Source organism: Tachysurus fulvidraco, chromosome 9 (assembly GCF_022655615.1).
Source record: "Tachysurus fulvidraco isolate hzauxx_2018 chromosome 9, HZAU_PFXX_2.0, whole genome shotgun sequence".
NCBI lineage: Eukaryota > Metazoa > Chordata > Actinopteri > Siluriformes > Bagridae > Tachysurus > Tachysurus fulvidraco.
The window spans coordinates 27413598-27432944 of NC_062526.1; the positions used below are offsets into that span (position 1 = coordinate 27413598).

The following is a 19347-nucleotide window of genomic DNA, read 5'->3' on the forward strand; positions in this document are numbered from 1 at the left end:
TAAATATGATTCATTGCACCCCAGTGATTAAAACACACTAAACTTTGTTGCCTAACAAACCCATTCAGATTTCTGTTATATGACTCTGGACCCAAACCATCTATCACTCCGTTTGTGTGATAACAGATTGTTTAGACAGAAACAGAACTGGTACATTATGTTTGAGAGAAGAGATCTTATATGAAAGCCCTATTGAGTCACCTGGATCAGTCTTTATGTGTGTCTCTGAGAAGAAAAGAGAAAACTGAACCAGCAGGAAACTCACAGTCATTTTAACATTGTTCATATTCTGAAATAAAGACAGAAGTAAGAAATCTGTTAATAGTTTTAACACAAGTACTAAACTTTATTTGTAGTATAGATGAGGAACATCACTAAATCATTACACAGGAAATTTATCCAGAATAGTGTGTGTGTGTGTGTGTGTGTGTGTGTGTGTGTGTGTGTGTGTGTGTGTGTGTGTGTGTGTGTGTGTGTGTGTGTGTGAGTGTGTGTGATCAGTGATGATCTTCTAAGATAGAATGAAAATGTAAAGAGATTTGGTGTCCTGAGATCTCCTTCAGAATATAGTCCTGTATTCAAACTCAGCAGGACTTTAGAGACTATTGTGAGGTAACAGTGAAAATTTTTGGTAAATGGGATTAATATAAAAAGAGCAAATGCAGTAACTGATTTTTCAGACATCTTTATTGTTATCTTTATTTTATCTTTATCAACTTTTCACAGTAAACACATTCTGTGTGAAAAACAAAGTTTGTGGGATTTACAGTCAAATCTATCTATCTATCTATCTATCTATCTATCTATCTATCTATCTATCTATCTATCTATCTATCTATCTATCTATCTATCTATCTATCTATCTATCTATCTAGCTGTCTGTCTGTCCGTCCGTCCGTCCGTCCGTCCGTCCGTCCGTCTGTTTGATATTAAGAAATGTTTATGGAAATGATTATTATTATTTTATTATTTTATGAGAACTAATAGAAAATGATGGGGGCACGGTGGCTTAGTGGCTTAGTGGTTAGCATGTTCGCCTCACACCTCCAGGGTTGGGGGTTCGATTCCCACCTCCGCCTTATGTGTGTGGAGTTTGCATGTTCTCCCCATGCCTCGGGGGTTTTCTCCAGGTACTCCGGTTTCCTCCCCCGGTCCAAAGACATGCATGGTAGGTTGACTGGCATCTCTGGAAAATTGTCCGTAGTGTGTGTGTGTGTGAGAGAATGTGTGTGTGTGTGCCCTGTGATGGGTTGGCACTCTGTCCAGGGTGTATCCTGCCCTGACGCCTGATGACGCCTGAGATAGGCACAGGCTCCCCGTGACCCGAGAAGTTCGGATAAGCGGTAGAAAATGAATGGATGAATGAGTAAATTGAAGAAAAAGTGGTTTTTACGCGCCCTCTGGTGGTCTGCAAGAGAAATGCTCGGGTTAAATGTTCCAATGATCACCTTTCTAAAAAATTCACTTTATTCACCAGAATTATAAAATAGAACAATATTCTTAATGCAGTTGATTTCAGAGGTTAAAGAAAACTCTTCAGTTACTTTACAGTCTTCATTACGGTGCCATAAAACTATTTATTCTACAATCAGCATCAGTTTGTGTTAAATTAAACCCACATTCATTACGACTTCCTTTCCTTCTGATCTCTTTATATGAGACTCACACTGACACCCAGTTCACACCGTTCTTCTGTGGTCTGATCTTTTATTTTCAAAACTTTGGAATCTGTTTTAATTTACATTGAAAATGTTTTTTGTGCAGCTGGATTGTGTGTTAAACAGATGATGTACAGTAGTAACAATGTGGAAGAATGTTACACAAAACTACACACATTATTTTAGATCACACAATCTCACAGATGAAGGCCCAGAACACCAGTAGAGCCCAAACCCGGCGTATAGAGGCTGAGTGAATGTGGTGTGGACTCTGTGGAGGAGCTTCATGGTGTCAGAGACACTGTAGAAGGACAGAGTTCGTGCACTGTGATCCACATACACTCCTATTCTGGAGGATGATGGAACTCTGAGATTAGTCATAATTTTGTTGTGAGAGAAAGAGAGAGATGAAGAAGAAGAACATCGGAGAATCCAGGACTGTTTGTTGCATCCAAACACAGACTCATCACCACCTCCTTTCCTCCCAATGTCTTTATATGAGACTGATATGTACACAACACCGCTCCACTCCACCTCCCAGTAACAGCGTCCACACACACTCTGCTTACACAACACCTGAGGCCAGGAGTTAAATCTCTCTGGATGATCAGAGTACTGCTGCTCTCTCTTACTGACAGTCACCACTCTGTTCTTCTCAGACAGAATGATGTTACGATGTGTCGTGTTGGGATCCAGAGTCAGAGAACAGAAATCTAAATAAAAAGAGAAAAACAAACTGAACAATGTGAACATGTTGGGTTTAATTCACAGAATACTGTATATTCATATGAAGTGTGTGTGTGTGTGTGTGTGTGTGTGTGTGTGTGTGTGTGTGTGTGTGTGTGTGTGTGTGTGTGTGTGTGTGTGTGTGTGTTATACATTTCAGAAAATCTTCTCTGTTCTGTGGATCTGGTGATGAAATGATCTGAACTGCTGCAGCTGTGGAGAGAAAAATGACAGAAATAACAGACATTTAAAGGTATTTTTAACCAAAAGGTTTGTGCTGTAGGATCTCATACCTATACATATAATGTATCATTTGTCTTTACTGTACAGAGCAGCAATAATGAGTTCACAAACACAAAACACATCTCATCACTTTTTATATCTTAGGAATTTCAGCACTTGCCCATCATTTTGTTTCTCCAGCAGTGTTTCTACCAATTTAAGGGAGTTTTTCCTTGCCACTGCTGCCTGAGTCACCTCAGACTTGCTCATTGGGGATAAATACATATGCATACATACATACATACATACATACATACACACTGTGAACTATAAATATCTTAAATTTTTACTATATTAATTCTCTATATTTCTCCTTATGTTTATTGTGTTTCTCCAGCAGGAGCAGCTCCTCTTACCATGTGGAGGGATTTTGTTGAATTCCTCCTCACAGAATTCCTCCAGTCTCTTCTTCAGATCTGAGAGAGAATTCCTCACTCCATCAAATGACAGATGTTGAGAGACCCTGATGCTGGACGTGTCAAACTCTGGTCTATCTAATAGAGGAAACTGAGGTCCAGAAGCTAAAGCCTACAGAGAAGAAATGAGATGAAAGACACACTTGTGATGTCAGACAGGGACATTTATTGCTGCTTTAATGAGAGGTGTTTTAGAGAGTGTGAGGAACATCTGACTCTGTAGATCAGACAGTGTGTGTTACCTGGAGGAAATGGATGTGATCATGTGTGTGTGAAAGCTTCTCCAGCTCAGTGACTCTCCTCTGAAGATCACCAATCTCCTGCTCCAGTTCCTCCAGGAGTTGTTCAGTTCGACTCAGTTCAGCCTTCTCCTGAGCTCTGATCATCTCCGTCACCTCCGAGCGCTTTTTCTCCATGGAGCTGATCAGCTCAGTAAAGATCCTGTCACTGTCCCCCACTGCTATCTTTGCACTGAGCTGTTAGGAGACACACAACACATGAAAGTCCATTTAAAGCTCATCTCTCATTCTCTCTCTTACTGGGACTCTAAATGTCTCCATGTTGTCCATGTTGTGTGTGTTTCTAGGAGCAGCTCTGTCTCTGCTCACTGCTCACCTTTATAGTGTTCACAGCCTTTTTCAGCTCCTGCACCTTCTTCTGCTTCTCCTGGAGTTTCTGTTGGGATTTTAGCTGCTCCTCCTTTAACTCACTCTGAGGACACATATGATGTTATAAATGATGTGGAGATAAATATTAATGTCAGTTAAAGGGTTAAAGTTCACTACTGTCTTGTTCAGATTAGTTTAAGTAGTAAAATGTCTGTTGGCCGAGTGAAGGTTCACTCATCTGATGTGTTTATGACGAACGCTGAGTAAAGATATGTTTACTGAATACATTTATTTTACTTAACTCTTCAATCACAAGTTTAATCTTGTAACTGACCAAATACTAATCTTTGTATAATATTAAACTTTTTGTATTATGTTTCTTATGTTCTGTGAAGCTGCTATGAGACAACGTCCATTGTTAAAAGCTCTATACAAATAAATTTGAAGTGAATTGAACCAAAGCTGCTGAATCTAAATGAGAAATATCACTCGGATGAGTTCTCACCTGTTTCTCAGTTCTTCCTGCTGCAACTGGTACAGCGTCGTGGCCTTTATGTTTATCCAACAGGCACAAAGAGCAAATACATCTCTGATCAGTACGACAGAAGATCTTCAGAACTTCATCATGTTCAGAGCAGATCTTCTCTTGTAGATTTCCAGAGGCATCAATTAATGTGTGTTTTTTCAAAGCAGGACGTTCAAGATGATGTTTGAGATGAGTTTCACAAAATGAAGCCACACACATCAGACAGGACTTGATTGCTTTGTGTTTTCTCCCTGTGCAGAAATTACACTCCACATCTCCAGGTCCAGCGTAACAGTGAGCAGGAGAAGCAGCTTGGACTTCAGTCTTCTTCTTCAGTTTCTCCACCACTTCTGCCAGAATGTTGTTTCTGCGTAGAACAGGCCTTGGTGTGAAAGTGTCTCTGCACTGAGGACAGCTGTAGACGCCCTTCTGATCCTCCTGATCCCAGTGATCATTAATACACAACCTACAGAAACTGTAACCACAGGAGAGAGTCACCGGGTGCTTCAGGAGATCCAGACACACTGAACAGATGAACTGATCCACTGAAAGCTGATCTACTGAAATACACGCCTCAGCCATTTTCCTGAACTTAGTGAAAGAGAAAGAGATCTTTTTCGTTTTCTCTGAAATGTACTGTTTGTGTGTGTGTGTGTGTGTATGTGTGTGTGTGTGTGTGTGTGTGTGTGTGAGAGAGAGAGAGAGAGAGAGAGAGAGAGAGAGAGAGAGAGAGAGAGAGAGAGAGAGAGAGAGAGAGAGAGAGAGAGAGAGAGAGAGAGAGAGAGAGAGAGATCAGAGTTGTAGTTGTAGATCCTGACTAAGGCATGAATTATCTGGGATTACCAGTAGTTCAAGTTTGCTGGTACTTGCTTGAGTTTCAGGTTATGAGCTGTTATTATGATGATATGTCACCAGACATGCAGAGATCTATGCTGACTCCATAGTGTCTGAATGAAGGAGATACATTGAGTGACATCGGCATAGCAGTGGTAAGAGTGAGTATATGAGAGGATATGACTGCCAAGAGAGTTAACAGGAAGAAAAGAAGAGGAGTACTGAGCCTTGTGGGACACCAGTTCTCCAGTTCTGATCAACTTTATGCCTCAATCTTCAAATCTCCCTCTCTCTCTCTCTCTCTCTCTCTCTCTCTCTCTCTCTCTCTCTCTCTCTCTCTCTCTCTCTCTCTCTCACACACACTCATGGGTGTGTGTGGGGTTGTGTGTGTGTAAACCAGAACTACAACCCTGGTTAGCTATATTTATAATGTTCACCATTTTCTCCATGTAATTAAATCAAAACACTCTACTGTAACACCTGATGTTGTGATCACATTCGATGCTGAAAAAGCATTTGACCGAGTCGAGTGGGAATATCATTTTGCAGTGTTTCAAAAATTTGTGTTTGGGAGTAATTTTATCTTTGTTTTGAAGCATGGTTTGATCAGGCGTTGAAATTAAACTGTCACTTTATGCTGATGATTTTCTTTTGTACATTTCTAATCCAATTTCCAGTCCCTCAGATATTTATTCCATTATAGAAACATCTGGATCATTTTCTGCGCATAAGGTAAATCTTCGGAAGTGTGAGTGCTTCCCTGTTAATGCATTGGGCCTCCAGTAAGAAGAAGTAAAACAGGATTCAGGTGTCTTGGCATTAATATTACTAGATCCCTGCTTTCTCCGTTATCTGTAAATATTTCTCCTTTCACAATGAAATTCTTACTTTGCTATCTACACTAAATATCATACAGTAAAGTAAAAAGTAAAAATAAAAATGTGTGAATGAAAAATGAATAAAATAGAATAAAAAAGGGCAATAAAAGAAATAAAGGTGAGGTACAGTTCTTAATAAAGGCAATAAGAGGTGCAGTGCCGAATAAGGCAATAAAGTGAGTTAGTGCAGTTCTTGGTGAGGTAGTGCAGTTCTGAGAAAATGAATGTGCAAAAAATGTAGTTCAATGTAAACAGTTATGTCCATGTAAACAGTTATGTCCATGTAAACAGTTATGTCCATGTAAACAGTTAAGCAGTTATGCCCATGATTGCAAACTCCTGTCAGCTGTTTAGGAGTCTGATTGCAGTGGGGAAGAAAGAGTTCTTCAGTCTTGAGGTCCTACATTTCACACTTCTGTACCTGTGAACAATCCGTGCTGGGGGTGGGAGGGGTCTTTGAGGATGGAAGCAGCTCTCCTGTGGACTCCGTGGTGGTAGATGCTCTGCAGAGAGGGCAGTGGAGTCCTGATGATCTTCTCACCACTCGCTGCAGACGTTTGCGGTCCATGACAGTAGTGCTGCCGTACCACACAGTGATGCAGTTGGTCAGGACACTCTCTGACGCAGCTGCAGAAGTTTCTGAGGATCTTAGGCGACATGCCAAACTTCTTCAGCCTCCTCAGAAAATACAGCCGCTGTTGGGCCTTCATGACCAGCTGCGTGACGTGAGGTGTCCAAGTGAGGTCCTCACTGATGTGGACACCCAGGTATTTAAAATTGCTCACCCTCTCCACTTCAAGCTCCCGGATGAACAGTGGCTGATGCATTCTTTTCTCCTTTCTCATGTCCACTATAATTTACTTCGTCTTGTCCGTATTGAGGGTGAGGTTGCTGTCTCGCACCATGACACCAGACTGGCCACCTCCCTCCTGTAGGCTGCCTCGTCACCGCCAGTGATGTGTCCTATCACTGCAGTGTCGTCCGCAAACTTCAGGATGATGTTATCCTTGTGGGAGGCGACACAGTCATAAGTGAACAGGGTGTAGAGGATGGGGCTGAGTACCCAACCCTGTGGAGTTCCAATGTTTGTGATGATACTGGGTGAAGTCCTATTACCAATCCTGACGGACTGAGGCCTGCCAGTCAGGAAGTCTAGGAGCCAGTCACAGAGGGTGGGGTGCAGACCAAGTGTGGACAGTTTGTGGGGGATAACCGTGTTGAAGGCGGAGCTGCAGTCGATGAAGAGTATCCTTAGGTATGAGTCCTTATTTTCCAGATGAGAAAGAGAATAGTGGATGGCAGCAGCAATGGAGTCTAGGGGGACCTGTTGGGCCGGTAGGCATACTGCAGAGGGTCAATAGTGTCTGGTATGCTGCTCTGAATGTGGGCCAGCACCACTCTCTCGAAACACTTCATGATGATTAGAGTGAGTGCCACTGGCCTGTAGTCATTCAGGGAGGTGGGTGTGCTCTTCTTAGGCAGGGGGATGATGGTTGTGGACTTAAAGCACGAAGGAACGGTGCACTGACTGAGGGAGAGGTTGAAGATGGAGGTGAGAACATCAGTCAGCTCGTTGGCACATGCTCTGAGGGCCCGCCCAGGAATGTTGTCTGGTCCTACTGCTTTGCGGGGGTTGATCTTCCTCAGAGTTTTGTGTACCTGGGTTGTTGAGATGGCTAGTGGAGGGGAGGGAAGCTGGGTGGTCCAGGTGTGTGTGAGCCCCCTCTCTGCAGTGTAGCTGGGGGCCTCAAAGCGGGTGTAGAATGTGGTGAGGTCATCTGGCAGGCTGTTGAGGTGATATTGCTTGTGGTGGTCCTGTAGTCCGTGATTTGCTGCAGACCTTGCCACATCTGCCCTGAGTCAGCAGTAGAATAGATGCTGTCCAGTTTCTCTCTGTACTGCCTCTTGGCCACTGTGATGGCTTTTCTCAGTCCATACTTCGCAGCTTTGTACTCAGTCACGTTGCCTGATCTAAATGCAAGAGAGCGAGCACGCAGCATGTGACGTACCTGAGTGTTTACCCAGGGCTTCTGGTTTGGAAACTTCCTAATTTGTATGGTGGGCACAATGTTATCGACACAAGTGCTGATGTACCCAGTCACATACTCAGCATAGTCCTGTACGCTGACGGAAGAGTCCTCCAGAGTGGCTGCAGCTTTAAACACATCCCAGTCTGTCAAAGCAAAACCGTCCTTCAGGGTGCTCTCAGTCTCTGGGTTCCAGAGTTTAACCTGTTTAGTGACAGGGTGTGCTTGTTTCAGTCTTTGTCTGTAAGCAGGGTACAGGAACAAAGAGATGTGATCTGAGTGTCCGAAGTGGGGGCGTGGTGCAGCCCTGTATGCACCACGTATGTTGCTGTAAACATGGTCCAGGGTGTTCTTATCACGGGTGGGAATGTCCACATGCTGGTGGTATTTGGGGAATACAGTCCATAAACTACACTGGTTGAAGTCACCAGCAACAATAAAAACAGCGTCAGGATGAGCCGTTTCTAATGCGCTGATGAAGTCATGGAGTTTGCTGAGTGCTGCCATGGAGTTAGCTCACAGGGAGATGTAAACAGCGGCCAAAAACACAGCAGTAAATTCCCTCGGTATATAATAAGGACGCATTTCAGCAGTAGAAACTCCACATCTGGCGAACAGTGTTTATTAACCGTCTGTATATCTCCACACCACGAGTTGTTGATAAACACACACACCTCCCCCTTTAGCCTTACCGGACGCGGCCGTTCGGTCGCCTCGGTAAACAGAGTGAGTCTGTAGCTGAATGGCATCCTCTGTGACTCTGACTGAGAGCCAGGTCTCGGTGAAAAACAGGGCGCAGCACTCTCTGATTTCCCTTTGAGTTGTAATCCTGGCTCGTAGCTCGTCCATTTTGTTTTCCAGGGACCACACATTTGCTAGCAGGAGGCTAGGTAGCGGTGGTCGGCTAGCGCGCTTTTAGCCTAGCATGGAGCTTTTAGCCTCACCTCTTGCCTCGCTTGTGTCGCCGTCTCCGTAGTGCTCTCCTGGTGTCAGCTAACTCACTCGAGCCCGGTGCATCGTGACCCCGGGGATGGTTTTGGTGGTGGTTTCGGTGGTGACTCTGGGAGCGAACAATGTGTTGTAGCTCCAGTGGAATAAAACTAGTGAAGTCAATGTGTCGTGAGTTGGCGATGTCCAGTAATTTCCTGTCGATTGTATGTAAGCAGTGCATGACATTTATGCACTGCAGAAAAAACAAGAAACACACAAAAAAGAAGAAAAATCCGACATTTTAACGCGAGGCAAACAAACATGTCTGCCTCGGGGGGCGCCATGTTTCCGTCTGCTTAGTATGTTTAGATGTGTGTGCTATTGATAAAATTAAAAGAGCTTGGGAGGGTGAGATTTGGAGAAATGGGAATCTTTTATCACATATTTTATGTTTCTTAATCTCTGTCTTCTGTTTCATGTCTTTTTTTTTCTTTCCCCACCAACATTGTTTGTTTAATTAATTAGTTTGTTTGTTTATTTTTTTCTTATTGCTTAGTGAAAAATTGATAATCTTTAAACATTTATTTCACGATTAATGATGGTTACAATATAAATTTTGAACATAAAAGTGGTGTTTGCGCGCCCTCTGGTGGTACGAAAGAGAAATGCTCGGCTAAAAAGAATTTTTTTATTTTAGACGCCTTTCTAAAATAATTTCACTTGAATCACCAGATTTATAAAATAGAACAATATTCTTAGTGCAGTTGATTTCAGAGGTTAAATAAAACTCTTCAGTTACTTTACAGTCTTCATTACGGTGCCACAAAACTATTTATTCTACAATCAGCATCAGTTTGTGTTAAATTAAACCCACATTCATTACGACTTCCTTTCCTTCTGATCTCTTTATATGAGACTGACACTGACACCCAGTTCACACTGTTCTTCTGTGGTCTGATCTTTTATTTTCAAAACTTTGGTCATAATATTTAACACAAACTTGGATGTATATGGTTCTGATATGGTTCATCATCCAGGATGAATCTGTTTTAATTTACAATGAAAATGTCTTTCGTGCAGCTGGATTGTGTGTTAAACAGATGATGGAGTAACAATGTGGTAATGTGGAGGAATGTTACACAAAACACTACACACATTATTTTACATCACACAATCTCAAAGATGAAAATGAACTACTACACCAGTGGAGCGCAAACCCAGCGTATAGAGGCTGAGTGAATGTGGTGTAGACTCTGTGGAGGAGCTTCATGGTGTCAGAGACACTGTAGAAGGACAGAATTCCTGCACTGTGGTCCACATACACTCCTATTCTGGGGGATGATGGAACTTCGAGATCAGTCTTAATGCGGTTGCAATAGAAAGTGAGAAAAGAAGAAGAACATTCCAGACTCCAGGATTGTTTGTTGAATCCAAACCCACACTCAGACCATCCTTTCCTCCTGATGTCTTTATATGAGACTGATATGGACACACCAAGACCGCTCCACTCCACCTCCCAGTAACAGCGTCCACACACACTCTCCTTACACAACACCTGACAAAAGGAGTCAAATCTCTCTGGATGATCAGAGTACTGCTGCTGTATCTCACTGACAGTCACTGCTCTGTTCTTCTCAGACAGAATGAGGTTACGATGTGCCGTGTTGGGATCCAGAGTCAGAGAACAGAAATCTAAAATAAAAGAGAAAAACAAACTGAACAATGTGAACATGTTGGGATTAATTCACAGAATACTGTATATTCATATGTGTGTGTGTGTGTGTGTGTGTCTGTGTGTGTGTGTGTGTGTGTGTGTGTGTGTGTGTGTGTGTGTGTGTCTGTGTGTGTGTGTGTGTGTGTGTGTGTGTGTGTGTGTGTGTGTTATACATTTCAGAAACTCTTTTCTGTTCTGTGGATCTGGTGGTGAAATGATCTGAACTGCTGCAGCTGTGGAGAGAAAAATGACAGAAATAACAGACATTTAAAGGTATTTTTACCAAAAAGGTTTGTGCTGTAGGATCTCATACCTATAAATATAATGTATCATTTATCTTTACTGTACAGAGCAGCAATAATGAGTTCACAAACACAAAACACATCTCATCACTTTTTATATCTTAGGAATTTCAGCACTTGTCCATCATTGTGTTTCTCCAGCAGGAGCAGCTCCTCTTACCATGTGGAGGGATTTTGTTGAATTCCTCCTCACAGAATTCCTCCAGTCTCTTCTTCAGGTCTGAGAGAGAATTCTTCACTCCATCAAATGACAGATGTTGAGAGACCCTGATTCTGGACATATCAAAATGTAGTCTATCTAATAGAGGAGACTGACATCCAGAAGCTAAAGCCTACAGAGAAGAAATGAAATTAAAGACACACTTGTGATGTCAGACAGGGACATTTATTGCTGCTTTAATGAGAGGTGTTTTAGAGAGTGTGAGGAACATCTGACTCTGTAGATCAGACAGTGTGTGTTACCTGGAGGAAATGGATGTGATCGTGTGTGTGTGAAAGCTTCTCCATCTCATCGACTCTCCTCTGAAGATCATCAATCTCCTGCTCCAGTTGCTCCAGGAGTCGTTCAGTTCGACTCAGTTCAGCCTTCTCCTGAGCTCTGATCATCTCCGTCACCTCCGAGCGCTTTTTCTTCATGGATCTGATCATCTTAGTAAAGATCCTCTCATTGTCCTCCACTGCTGTCTGTGCACTGAGCTGTTAGGAGACACACAACACATGAAGGTCCATTTAAAGCTCATCTCTCATTCTCTATCTTACTGGGACTCTAAATGTCTCCATGTTGTCCATGTTGTGTGTGTTTCTAGGAGCAGCTCTGTCTCTGCTCACTGCTCACCTTTATAGTGTTCACAGCCTGTTTCAGCTCCTGCACCTTCTTCTGCTTCTCCTGGAGTCTCTGCTGGAACTTCATCTGCTCCTCCTTTAACTCACTCTGAGGACACATATGATGTTAGAAATGATGTGGAGATAAATATTAATCACAATAAAGGGTTAAAGTTCACTACTGTCTTGTTCAGATTAGTTTAAGTAGTAAAATGTCTGTTGGCCGAGTGAAGGTTCACTCATCTGATGTGTTTATGACGAACGCTGAGTAAAGATATGTTTACTGAATACATTTATTTTACTTAACTCTTCAATCACAAGTTTAATCTTGTAACTGACCAAATACTAATCTTTGTATAATATTAAACTTTTTGTATTATGTTTCTTATGTTCTGTGAAGCTGCTATGAGACAACATCCATTGTTAAAAGCTCTATACAAATAAATTTGAAGTGAATTGAACCAAAGCTGCTGAATCTAAATGAGAAATATCATTCAGATGAGTTCTCACCTGTTTCTCAGCTCTTCCTGCTGTAACTGATACAACGTCGTGTCCTTTATGTTTATCCAACAGGCAAAAAGGGCAAATACATCTCTGATCAGTACGACAGAAGATCTTCAGAACTTCATCGTGTTCAGAGCAGATCTTCTCTTGTAGATTTCCAGAGGCATCAATTAATGTGTGTTTTTTCAAAACAGGACTTTCAAGATGATGTTTTAAATGAGTTTCACAAAATGAAGCCACACACACCAGACAGGACTTGATGGCTTTGTATTTTCTCCCGGTGCAGAAATCACACTCCACATCTCCAGGTCCAGCATAACAGTGATCAGGAGAAGCAGCTTGGACTTCAGTCTTCTTCAGTTTCTCCACCACTTCAGCCAGCATGTTGTTTCTGCGTAGAACAGGCCTTGGTGTGAAAGTGTCTCTGCACTGAGGACAGCTGTAGACGTCCTTCTGATCCTCTTGATCCCAGCAGCCATTTATACACAGCTTACAGAAACTGTGGCCACAGGAGAGAGTCACCGGATCCTTCAGGAGATCCAGACACACTGGACAGATGAACTCATCCACTGAAAGCTGATCTTCTGAAATACTCGCCTCAGCCATTTTTTTAACTCAGTGAAAGAGAGAGAGATCTTTCGTTTTCTCTGAAACTGTTTGTGTGTGTGTGTGTGTGTGTGTGTGTGTGTGTGTGTGTGTGTGTGTGTGTGAGAGAGAGAGAGAGAGAGAGAGATCAGAGATCCTGACTAAGGCATGAAATATCTGGGATTTCCAGTAGTTCAAGTTTGCTGGTATTTGCTGGAGTTTCAGGTTATGAGCTGTTATTATGATGATATGTACACCAGACATGCAGAGATCTATGTTGAAGCCATAGTGTCTGAACGAAGGGGATAAATTGAGTGACATCGGCATAGCAGTGGTAAGAGAATATGAGAGGATATGACTTTGCCAAAAGATTTAACAGGAAGAAAAGAAGAGGAGTACTGAGCCTTGTGGGACACCAGTTTTTCAGTTCTGATCAACTTTATGCCTCTCTCTCTCTCTCTCTCTCTCTCTCTCTCTCTCTCTCTCTCTCTCTCTCTCTCTCTCTCTCTCTTGTGTTAAATACAAGGCATTAATGAATTACTGACCTAAATATGATCCATTGCACCCCAGTGATTAAAACACACTAAACTTTGTTGCCTAACAAACCCTTTCAGATTTCTGTTATATGAATCTGGACCCCAACCGTCTATCACTCCATCTGTGTGATAACAGATTGTGAATTTGTGTGTGTGTTTCTGTGTGCGTGTGTGTTTGTGCATTAGTGTTTGTGTGTGTGTATGTGTGTGCATGTGTGTGTATGTGTGTTTGTGAGTGTGTGTAAGTGAGTGTGTGAGTGTGTGTGTGTGTGTGTGTGTGTGTGTGTGTGTGTGTGTGTGTGTGTGTGTGTGTGTGTGTGTGTGTGTGTGTGTGTGTAAACCAGAACTACAACCCTGGTTAACTATTTTTTAATGTTCACCATCTTCTCCATGTATTTACATCCAAACACTCTACTGTAACACCTGATGTTGTGATCACATTTGATGCTGAAAAAGCATTTGACCGAGTCGAGTGGGAATATCATTTTGCAGTGATTCAAAAATTTCAAATCAATTCAATTCAAGTTTATTTGTATAGCACTTTTTACAATTGACATTGTCTCAAAGCAGCTTTACAGAACATAAATATAGAACAAAATTTATTAAGATTAATAGAATACAAAATTCAAGATTAACATTAGATAGATTTAGTTCACAATGTCTATGTATATATCCCCAATGAGCAAGTCTGAGGTGACTCAGGCAGCAGTGGCAAGGAAAAACTCCCTTAGATCGTAAGGAAGGTTACCCTTGAGAGGAACCTGGCTCAAGGGGAACCCATCCTCATATGGGTGACACTGGAGGGTGTGATTATAACTATACAGTCTAACAAATGTTGTATAGATGCAAAAGATCACATGGAGTTCGCATCTTTTTAGTATAGCAGAATCTAAGTGTAGCTGGTAGCTCTGGATGCCTCAGGGTTCGCTGGGTCAGCCTCATCTCAGTGGTCCAAAATCTTAAAGACGATGATGGTGGATGCCTCGGGATGCGTAAAAATTTGTGTTTGGGAATAATTTTATCTCCTGGATACATCTTTTATATGTTTCTCCCCAGGCAAGCCTACATACCAACAATGTAAGGTCCAGCTATTTTAGTCTGGAACGAGGAATCTTTGTTTTGAAGCATAGTTTGATCAGACATTGAACTTAAACTGTCACTTGATGATTTTCTATTGTACATTTCTAATCCAATTTCCAGTCCCTCGGATATTTAATCCCTTATAGAAAAATATGGATCATTTTCTAAGCATAAGGTAAATCTTCAGAAGTGTGAGTGCTTCCCTGTTAATGATTTGGGCCTCCAGTAAGAAGAAGTAAAACAGGATTCAGGTGTCTTAGCATTAATATTACTAGATCCCTGCTCTCTCTGTTATCTGTAAATATTTCTCCTTTGTTGGAGGAAACTAAGTCTGACTTTCAGAGATGGAACAATCTATTTTTGTCATCGACTGGTCAGATTAATGCAGTGAAAATTAATATTTTGCCTAAATTTCTCTTTATTCAGCGCATTCCTTTGTTTCTTCCTAAGCGTTTCTTTAAGTCTATGGACCAGATTGTTACCCACATTTTGTGGGGTGGTAAAATAAACATAATTCGGAATTCATTGCTTCATAGATGTCGGTGTAGTGGTGGGCTTGTGCTGCCCAATTTTATGTTTTACTGTTGGTCAGAAAATGTTAATAAATTAACATTTTGTCTGTTTTAACAGTTTATCCATTGCACTATGGTGCAGGTTGGAGGGAAGTTCACGTATATCTACCTGTTTATTGGCTTTGCTTATTTCACCCTGTGTTGTAAAGTTACTTCTTTAATACATTACGCTTCATATCCACTCTTCGTATCTGGGGTCAATACAGGTCACATTTTAAATTCATCTCTGCCTCAACATTAATGTCGCTACATGAGAATCACATGTTTCCACCATCTATTACTGATCCTGTTTGCAATGGCATGGAAAAGGCATCAGATGCTTTCAAGACCTACATAAAGAAGGTACCTTTTGTAAAGATGTACAGGTATCTTCTGAACTAGGGCTGCCTAGGGCTCACCTCCTATACAAGAATTTGAAGTACTTCTGGAATTTAACCCTCATCACAAGTCACAAATTGTCAGAATTTATGGTGGCTGTTGTATGTTTAGATGTGTGTGCTATTGATGAAATTAAAAGAGCTTGGGAGGGTGAGATTTGGAGAAATGGGAATCTTTTATCACATATTTTATGTTTCTTTAGTGCCTTTTTTATTTTTCCTTCCCCTCCCACATTAGTTGTTTATTTAATTAGTTTGGTTATTTCTTTTTTCTTATGGATTAGTGAAAAATTGATAATGTTTAAAAATTTATTTCACTATAAATGATGGTTACACTATAAAGTCATGATTGCGCGCCCTCTGGTGGTCTGAAAGAGAAATGCTCTGTTTTAATTTACAATGAAAATGTTTTTTTTTGTGCAGCTGGATTGTGTGTTAAACAAATGATGGAGTAACAAAGTGGTAATGAGGAGGAATGTTACACAAAACACTACACACATTATTATGGATCACACAATCTCACAGATGAAAAAACAGAACACCATTCGATCTCAAACCCAGCGTATAGAGGCTGAGTGAATGTGGTGCGGACTCTGTGGAGGATCTTCATGGCATCAGAGACGTTGTAGAAGGACAGAGTTCCTGCACTGTGATCCACATACACTCCTATTCTGGTGGATGAAGGAACTTTGAGATCAGTCTTAATGTTGTTGTGATAGAAAGAGGCACATGTAGAAGAACATTCCAGACTCCAGGACTGTTTGTTGCGTCCAAATGCACACTCATTATCACTTCCTTTCCTCCTGATGTCTTTATATGAGACTGATATGGACACACCAACACTGCTCCACTCCACCTCCCAGTAACAGCGTCCACACACACTCTCCTTACACAACACCTGCCACAAGGAGTCAAATCTCTCTGGATGATCAGAGTATGGACGCTTCATCAAACTGTATCTCACCACTTTGTTCTTCTCAGTCAGAATGAGGTTACGATGTGTCGTGTTGGGATCCAGAGTCAGAGAACAGAAATCTAAAATAAAAGAAATCAAACTGAACAATGTGAACATGTTGGGTTTAATTCAAAAAATACTGTATATTCATATAAAGTGAAAGTGACGTGACATATGGCTAAGTACGGTGACCCATACTCAGAATTCGTTCTTTGCATTTGACCCATCCAAAGTGCACAAACACAGCAGTGAACACACACACACACACACCTCTGCTTTTCTCGATATACATGCTTCCATTAGGGAACATCATTAGAAGACGTGGGATTAATTTCCACTGCTATGCTGACGACACACAGTTATATATCTTATCGAAACCAGATGCAATAGCCAAAGTGTCCAAATTAACTCAATGCCTTAGAGCAGGGGTCGGCAACCTTAAACACTCAAAGAGCCATTTGGACCCGTTTCCCACAGAAAAAAAACACAGAGAGCCACAAAACCCATTTGACATCTAAAATGAAGATAACACTGCATACAGTATATCATTTTTTAACTTTATGGAAAGTATAGAAAAAACTGTAGTGTGTTGCATTCATGAAATCAATGAACTGGTACAGAGTAAACGAAATTTTATTTCTGCAGGCAAACAAAAATATTTTTAACAGATTGAACTAACCTTAAAAAAAAAAAAAAAAAAAAACGCGTTAAATCTTTCCCAGATAGTGGTATTTTCTGATTGGCTATTGTGTAGTCTCTTTATTTTTGATTGGCTGTTAAGTGTCAGGCTCGACTAAGAACACCATGTGAAGCGCTTGATTCCTGCCCGCTCTAATAGAGACAGCGGTGCAGACTGATACATTGTGGGCGCTGCGGCATATTAATTATATGATAAATAGTCAAAAGGTTTTTCTGCGTGAGAAATACAGTGTGGCGGGAGAACGTGACAAAAGACCCAAATGCATGACTCACTCTCAATGCGTGACACTTGACAGCCCTGCATGACATCAAATTTTTAACTTGTCACCTGCGTCAAACCAAAAATGCGTCTGCTTCTGTGTGTCGGATTTCGCAAGTCGGCAGTTATGACGCATATTTTGAGCGGAAAAAAAAAATAAACATGGTTTATTTTAATGTTACAAGAGCATCATAAACTTAGAATTTAGAATGACATTAAAAAAAACTAACTAACTAAAATAAAATAAATTTTAATTAAAAATTTATTTTCCAAATCTACAGGGAGCTGCAGCAGAGGGATGAAAGAGCCATTTGCGGCTCCAGAGCCGCGGGTTGCCGACCCCTGCCTTAGAGAGATAAAAGACTGGATGAGTTGTAATTTTCTGTTGTTAAACTCCGATAAGACAGAAATACTACTTATACTGTAGGTCCAAAAACCAGTACACAGAAACTCTCACAATTTGACTCCCATTTAGAGGGATGTACTGTTACTAGTAGCTCGACAGTGAAAGACCTGGTGTTTATTAGACAGCAACTTGTCTTCTGAAAATCATATCGCCCATACCACAAAAACAGTCTTCTTCCACCTTAGAAATATTGCCAAGCTGAGAAACATCCTGTCTGTATCTGATGCTGAGAAGCTAGTTGATGCCTTCATGACCTCTAGACTGGACTATTGTAATGCATTACTAGGTGGTTGTCCTGCATCTTTACTAAATAGGTTACAGTTAGTCCAAAATGCAGCTGCCAGAGTTCTCACTAGGACAAGAAAGTATGACCTTTAACCCCAATGTTATCATCTCTACACTGGCTACCTGTTAAGTTTAGAATTGATTACAAACTGCTGCTACTTACGTACAAGCCTCTTAATGGTTTAGCTCCCATGTATCTAACTAGTCTTCTAACACGTTACAATCCTTCACGCTCTCTGAGATCACAAAACTCAGGACTTCTGCTAGTTCCCAGAATATCTAAGTCTACTAAAGGTGGTGCGATGGAGATTTTGGACCTCCACTGAGATGAGGCTGATGAAAATCCTAAGACATCTACCAGCTCCAGTTGCATGTTGTGATACTAAGAGGAGATCTGAACTCCATGTGACCATTACACCAATACAACATTTGTTTGACTGTATATTTGTAATCACGCCCTCTAGTGTCACCCATATGAGGATGGGTTCCCCTTTGAGTCTGGTTCCTCTCAAGGTTTCTTCCTTACCAATTTAAGGGAGTTTTTCCTTGCCACTGCTGCCTGAGTCACCTCAGACTTGCTCATTGGGGATAAATACATATACATACATACATACATACATACATACATACATACATACATACATACATACATACACACTGTGAACTATGTATATCTTAAATTTTTACTACATTAATTCTCTATATTTCTCCTTATGTTTAACTTCTGTTCTATGTTTATGTTCTGTAAAGCTGCTTTGAGACAAAGTCCATTGTAAAAAACGTTATACAAATAAACTTGAATTGAATTGAACATTTAAAGGTATTTTTAACAAAAGGATAGGATCTCATAACTATAAATATAATGTATCATTTATCTTTACTGTACAGAGCAGCAATAATGAGTTCACAAACACAAAACACATCTCATCACTTTTTATATCTTAGGAATTTCAGCACTTGCCCATCATTGTGTTTCTCCAGCAGGAGCAGCTCCTCTTACCATGTGGAGGGATTTTGTTGAATTCCTCCTCACAGAATTCCTCCAGTATCTTCTTCAGATCTGAGAGAGAATTCTTCACTCCATCAAATGACAGATGTTGAGGGACCCTGATGCTGGACGTGTCAAAATCTGGTCTATCGAATAGAGGACACTGAGGTCCAGAAGCTAAAGCGTACAGAGAAGAAATGAGATGAAAGACACACTTGTGATGTCAGACAGGGACATTTATTGCTGCTTTAATGAGAGGTGTTTAAGAGAGTGTGAGGAACATCTGACTCTGTAGATCAGACAGTGTGTGTTACCTGGAGGAAATGGATGTGATCAAGTGTGTGTGAAAGCTTCTCCATCTCAGTGACTCTCCTCTGA

General features: G+C 41.1%; 1 protein-coding gene across 1 annotated transcript; it reads right to left on the reverse strand.

The window, feature by feature from the left end:
• Window positions 1-1728: 1728 nt before the first annotated feature.
• Window positions 1729-13259, reverse strand: LOC113658596. Its single transcript, XM_047817964.1, has 17 exons — window positions 12234-13259; window positions 11737-11832; window positions 11364-11597; window positions 11062-11233; window positions 10773-10832; window positions 10045-10577; window positions 8907-9138; window positions 7828-8470; window positions 7253-7783; window positions 6831-7157; window positions 6342-6678; window positions 4196-4900; window positions 3698-3793; window positions 3325-3558; window positions 3023-3194; window positions 2538-2597; window positions 1729-2371 (listed from the first exon to the last, which is right to left on the reverse strand). The coding sequence occupies exons 1-17, from the start codon at window positions 12831-12833 to the stop codon at window positions 1836-1838; spliced, it is 5568 nt and encodes a 1855-aa protein (XP_047673920.1). The 5' UTR covers window positions 12834-13259; the 3' UTR covers window positions 1729-1835.
• Between the last annotated feature and the right edge of the window lie 6088 nt (window positions 13260-19347).